Genomic DNA, 6,612 nt, shown 5'->3' with positions numbered 1-6,612 from the left:
TGCCATGGACAAGGCAGTGTCATTCCTGAGACTTACTTATTAGGCAAATCTAAAAGAAGCATATGGCAGATTAGAGAAGGCTGCTTCATTGCTGAGTTTAAAGTAGTTGCAGTGTCGGCAATGTAACCAGCAAGGGTTGCCAAGTAGCAGGCCTCTGGGACCTATAACTGAATGCTCATTAGTATTAAATGGCAAACATGGGTATTTCTAAAGTGCTGTAAAGAAATCAGAAGGTTTAAAACATTTTCTGAAATTCCTTCCTCAATGGTAAGAGGGGGCAGTCTGCTTCCAGCCTGCTTCTCTCAGTGCCACCCGAGGCCCACCTCAGGAGCTGGCCAGTCATACAGATTCCTGGGTACTGTGCTGGGCTGAATCAGGGCACCTCATGGTAAGCCCAGGGCCCTGAATTTTCTATCTGGACTTCCCTTCGTGTCTACTTCTCACAAGCTGGGCTAGTGTCCCATGGGAGAAACAGTCAGATATATGATGCCAAGACATTGAGAATTTCAGAGAATGTGTAGTATGTTCTAAGTCAGCAGGAAGCAGGGGAGGGAGGGAGAACAGGGTCAAGAGAGAGACCCAGTTCAGCTCTGCATGGAGCCTAAGGTTCCAAACAACATTAATATCCACATGACTAAAATAACAGTAATGTCTTTCTGTTGAAAATTGATTCTTGGGAAACAAGGGAACAGTGACCCCCTGAGGAATCTAGAAGCATCTATGACCTGACGTCCCACGCATCTGAAATACCAAGGAGAAGGAAGATGGAAACATCAGGTAGGGCCTGACTGCCAGATGTCAATCCAGTGGGAAAGGAAGTTAGAGAAACCACACAGTTCCGATGGACCACTGCCTTCACAGTGACACCCTGATAGGTGCCTGCTCCTGGAGGCAGCACGGGGCTGCTGGGCCACCAAGCTGCTCATGTGAGGTTGCTACTCAGCTGTGTGAAAGCCTGGGAACCTGGATCTCACAGGTGAGCCACAGGGTCCAGGTTCTCGCAAGCTGGTCACATCACCCACTGGGGCTTGGTCCCAAGAAACACAAAACAGCCCTTCTCCAACTGTGATGCAGTTCTGCTCAGCATAAAAGAGAATCATAACTCAAAGTGGTAAATCAACCCTCCAAATTGTTTGGGAGAGGAGAGAGAATTTGAGGCTTAGAGTTGAACTCAAGACCAGCTCCCACTAGATGGTAAAACTTCACCTTATCACAATGCCTGTGTGGAAGAGAAAGGGAGATCAAGCCAGACTTAGCCCTGGCCAGGAAGGGGCAAAATCAAACAGTGCCAAGGGGACAGTTGACTTAACACTCCAGTTTGTACACAGACGTCCAACTTCAAAGGGCACAGCAGTTCCCCCCTTCCCATCTGTGTGCTGAATGTGCTGTGTGCTGTTCAAGCCCCCGTTCTCCCACCCATCCTGTTGGTTTTGTTATGATTTAGTCAAAACAAAGAAAATGCTTTTGTGTTCTTTTTAAAGCCAGCAATACAGAACATAGAGTGGTGCTTGCCCAAAGCAAACATCTTAATTAAAATATGTCTTACCTGATTTGATCCCTTTAATGGGGTAAGTGGCGTGAGCAAGGAAGTTGGGATCACTGAATATGTCTTCCTCATAAACCACAAAGCGTAGAAATGCGAGGTTTGGGTCATAAATTTCAAATGTCACCTTCTCCTGTGTTGAAGCCCAAACAGGGCTGAGACCATTGTCATCTGCAAAGAGACTGAAGCTCAGGAGTGGCTGCATTGCTCCTGTTCCCTCCCCGCAAGCTGGTCTCACCGTCCTTGAGCTTTGAGGCCTTTAGCAACCATGTCAAAAAATAAGCATCTATTCCAAGGTCCAAGAACATCTGAGTGTTTATCTTTTCCTTAGCCGTAAGAAATCCTGTGAAAGCTGCCATTGCAGGCCTGGCCCACAGGGAGCAGAGGAATGGGTGCCCTCATCTTGTGTGTACCCCCATCTCCCATACTGGGATGGGAGAAGAGAAGGAAGAGCAAGAGTTTTGGGGTGTGGAAGAGATCAGTGCAAAGTGCCTGGTAGCCCCCAGCCTCGGCTGAAGAACTTGTTCTGGAGTTGTCAGGGGACCCAGCCTCATGGAGGGAAACACACAGAAAACCTGCCACCTCCAGAAATATGCACAGGTCAATGTCCTAGCTATTCCCTGAGCTGCCTCTGACCAGGAGCAGTCATTCTGTGCCCTAACAGGCCCATGGTTCATGGACCCTTTCTGCTCATCTGGAGGAGCAGGGGCTTCTTTATCCTGCCTCTGGGGGCCGAGGCCAACCCATGCAGCTGGATCTTCTGAGTCCGTTGGACCATGTACCCCTACTCTGTCTGCTTCTCAGCCTTCAGCTCAGCAGCTGCATCAAGTCTGGGCTGTGCCTCGGAGACAAGCACATCAGTGCCATGTGCAGGGAGCAAAACTCTTGCCTCGGGCTCCTCACTTGAGGGATAGCACAGGGCACAACTCTGGTGATCTTATGAGGTGGCCCTTTGTCTCCCATCTCCGAGCTGAATCGCAGTGGACAAGACAGGTGAATGAAAAAGGCTAGGTGACAAAAATGCATTACAAAACCTCCAAAGATAGCAACCCACATGAGATTCAACCCACTCAGTGTTTAGAAGAAAGAGCTGAGGCTACTTACTCACGACTGTTGTCTTGAATTTATTGTTGTCATACTCTGCCCCACAGATTTCCACCTCTACAAAGGGACAAGCAATACTTCGTCCAGGCTTGGGTAGGTGGCGAGCACCAAGGACCTAGGGCAGGGAAGGTTAAGCAAGGCTGCAGGCGTCAGACTGTAGGAAATCAAAGCCAGCCTCATGTCCTGCACAGGGAGGTAACCTATGCTGTGGGGTCTGAGGGATCCACCCTTGCAGTTTCCCTCTGTCAGATGAGGAAATGGGATGCAGTCTTGGTGAGGTCCCAGAGCTCTGATCCCTGTGCTATCTGACTCAACAGGGAGGTCTCACCTGAGCACCTGAGTCTACACACCCATTCCCAGGTAGCACGTGCTGGGACATCACACCAAATTCCTGGATCTCTCAGAACCAGGAAGGGGCAGAATGTGACCATTCTTTTTGTGACTGTCTTTATTCAAGAAAGGCCTTTTCTTACACATGCTCCCCTTTTTCTTCCTTAATCTCATGAGAAATGCAATTCATTTCTCTACTCTTACAAAGAAGCAATACATTCTCTTAATGCTGGAGTAATTTCAAGAAGCTTTGACCAACAAAACTGGCCTAAGAGCAGACAGCCTCTCCTCCATTAAAACCCCAGAGGCATTTCTGTTTTCTTTTTTCATCTTCCTGGCCTGAGGCTGATCTTTCAGGGACCCCAAAGACACAAATGGAAAACTTTCCCTGCCCCTAGAATGACATACAGGTAGTGGACTAAAGGTCTCAAGACACTGTTAGGATGTTGACAGTTTACAAGGGTTGTGCCTAAGGCAGCACGTGGCCCAGCCCCAGGGAGCATGTCCACCTCTACCTTGATGGTGAGAGTCATCTGGATCTTCCGCTGTGACTCTGGTGGCATCGGGTCATACTTCCCTGTCCGCATAATCTCCGGTTGCAGGACATAGCCCGTCCGCCCATTGAGTGAAAACAATGCATGATTCATCTGCATGTACTTGTCTGGAAGGGGAGTGAGGTCTGTGAGACTGACTCAAGGATGCCAAGGGGTGTGGGATGGGGTACGTGGACTTCTGTGATCATTTGGGGTAGCTGGGCAAGTAGGTGTCTGACCCAAAGAAAACAGGATAGAGTTTGGAATAAAGAATCTCAAACCGGGGAAGCCTTCCCAAGTATGCAAAATCTATAACCATAAAAGATTAAAACCAGTTGGGGTGGTGGCACAGACCTATATAGCCCCTGCACTCTGAGAAGCTGAGGAAGGAGAATGACAAGTTCAAGTCCAGCCTGGGAAATTCAGCAAGACCTTTTTTCTCAAAACTCAAAAAGGTCTTGGGATGTAGCTTAGTGTGAACCCTGAGTTTAACCCCTTAGTTTCACAAAAAGAACTAACTCAATGTCCTAAGCCAACCAAACCAACCAACTAAACCTAAACAACTACACTGACTACCTTAACTAATTAAAATATTTACATCGAGAAAACTGCATATAATGTAAATCCTTTTAAATGACAGGTGGATGTGTACACATATATTTTTAACCTCTTAAAAGCTATGATAAGTTGGGTAAGATGCATGAACATTTTACAGAAATGTAAAATGTATTTTCCCTAAATAAGCAAAAACTGGGTTAATGTTGCTTATAAGAATAAGAAGCTCTATATAAACTAGAGTTTAATATCAGTTCTCACCTAGCAGATAGGTCAGTGGTGGTAAACCTGTGGTACACATGCCACACCAGACCATTTGTATCATTGAAAGCTTTAAAAGGTTCGCTGAGATGGGCAAAGATCGAAAGGCTCAATAAAACCACCGAGTGAACTTACACCAAGTCTATTCAGCCTTCCCCCACTTGGTGTCTCACACAATATCTAGATGGTGCTCTTTGACAAGTGTCTGGCCAGGCAGTGTATAGAAACGCAAACGTGTGACCCCCCTGCCCTCTGAGACCTCTGTCCCAGATGTGCAGGTGCGAGCTCCAGGAGGCAGTGCTGTGTGCCCGAGCCCATGATGGGAAAGGACCTACAGGTATTAGATGATGGTCCACTCAGTGGGATCGCATGTGGCTACAAAAAGAATGTAGGGGAAGCCTTAAATAAATACAACAAAAGCATGGAACACTGTGATTTATCTCTAAGCCTTGAATGTGTTGGTTTCCCCAGCCCGTAAGTATTTCTGGAGGAGAATCTGTGCATGAACCATTAGAGGGATGGGAAGGAGAGAGGCCCCAAGATAGTCACTGTTTCCTGGATCCAGCTGGGCCTGAAGCTACAGATCAACTCCCAGGCTTGCAGCTACAGCAGCTAATGTGATTCCTCCTAAAAGAGACAGTCAGTCTCTGTCACTGGTACCCACATAGCTACCTTCAGGGTTCCTTTACCTGCGGTCTGGAAATTGAGAGCCACCATCTGGGAACCACACAGCCACAGGCGAAAAGGATCGTAGTTTGAAGAGTCAACCCTCTGTCCCTTCGGGTAGACGCGGGTCAGGCCTTTCTGATTATACCTCAAGAGATCCTCGGGCTTCTGTCTAATGATGCTGTCAGCCTTCGTCTCCACGAAGGAGCGGATTTCTCGGAAGTCGGGGTTCTCTGCACACAGAGAGGTGAGTCAGCCTGTATGCTGTGCAGGTCTCTTCCATGTGTCTGCATGGTGGGTGCTAAGGTTGGGAAACCATGAACCTCTCTGGACAAGACATCAGGCTTTGTGACAATGATGCCACAATTGGTACTACTATGGATGTCTGCCCTCAGGGAGGTCTCACACAAGAAAAGAAGACCCACTTTATCTTAACCTTTCAGTGTAGACATACTATAACTCACTGTTACTTTATAGTTACTGTCATCTTTAAATAAGAAATTACCAAAGTGGTACAGTCACAGGATGCAGCAGGTGGGATGGCTCAGGCAAAAGCAGGAAGGTGGAGATCTTAGGAGTGATGATGCAGAGAACACATTGGCTTCCTCTAATGATGCTAAAGATACAGGAATGAACCCAGCATCCTGGAGAAGTGGGAACAAAACAGCAGTGCCCACAGGAAGACAGGATAGGAGGGAAAATCAGGATGGTTGTTTGGACAGGATTCATCTTTGCCTGGATGCAGCATTACTTCCTTCTATCCAGCTGTGCTGGGCAGCTGAGCGATAACCATACTGACCCTGGCTGGGTCTCACTGTGACTTTCACCATCTTCCCTTGAATGTCAAGGGGTCCCATGACCCATCTCAGAGTCAGAGTTAATTCTGCAGTTTAGTATTATTTCTCTGGGCTTGGGATCAAAGATACAGAGTTGCTCAAAATTCCCAAAGAAACAAGAAAATAGGAAAAGCATCAGCAAAGAACTTGCTACTTTGGAGCATGTGGTAGAAGGTCCACTTTTTTACTCCCTCTCTGGTAGGCTCATGGTCCCCTAAAATTTCTAGGCAGGTCCTAAGGCCCAGAATTTATGAATGTGCTATTTTAGATGGTGAAAGGGACTTCGCATATACGATTTGCTTAAAGCATTTGAAATGGGGACATTGTCGTGAGTTATCCAGGTAGACCTATGCGATCAGAGGAACAGATTCCGCTGGAGACTCAGAGTTACGGCTCATGTGGTCATACATGGGGCTTTTGGAGATGGCTGGATCATGGGTGTGTGATAACTAAATTGGCAGAGCATAACTCTGGTGTGGATAATGGAAGCCCCACCTACTCTCGGTGTGGGTTGGCACCAATCAGGAGACTTGTAGCCTGCAGGGGCTAAAAGGGAAAGATGGAAGGCAGGCAGCTGCTGCTTACTACCTTCTTGCCTAGCCTGCCATGGACTGTTTCTCTTCTGTCATGCCCCTCTGCTGCACGGTCCAACCTTGGGGCCAGCCGACTAAGGATTGAAAGCTCTACAAACTGAGCCAAAATAAAACCTTTCTTTTAACTTTAGGTGTCAGATATTTTGTCTCACCAACAAGAGAAGTATCTACGAGACTGTGGGAGGATCACC

At 47.4% G+C, this 6,612-nt stretch overlaps 1 protein-coding gene across 1 annotated transcript in view; it reads right to left on the bottom strand.

The window, feature by feature from the left end:
• Plcg2 (phospholipase C, gamma 2 (phosphatidylinositol-specific)) overlaps nt 1-6,612 on the bottom strand; it is a gene marked incomplete in the record, with an annotated part of 127,846 nt that overhangs the window by 14,781 nt on the left and 106,453 nt on the right. Inside the window, 4 exon segments of the mRNA XM_013507097.1 lie at nt 1,547-1,714; nt 2,648-2,762; nt 3,493-3,638; nt 5,016-5,242. Coding sequence (XP_013362551.1) covers nt 1,547-1,714; nt 2,648-2,762; nt 3,493-3,638; nt 5,016-5,242 — 656 coding nt within the window.

The sequence above is a fragment of the Chinchilla lanigera genome, unplaced genomic scaffold (genome assembly GCF_000276665.1).
Source record: "Chinchilla lanigera isolate Chin_1 unplaced genomic scaffold, ChiLan1.0 scaffold00121, whole genome shotgun sequence".
Taxonomy (NCBI): Eukaryota; Metazoa; Chordata; class Mammalia; order Rodentia; family Chinchillidae; genus Chinchilla; species Chinchilla lanigera.
This window is presented reverse-complemented; position numbering and strand designations above follow the sequence as displayed.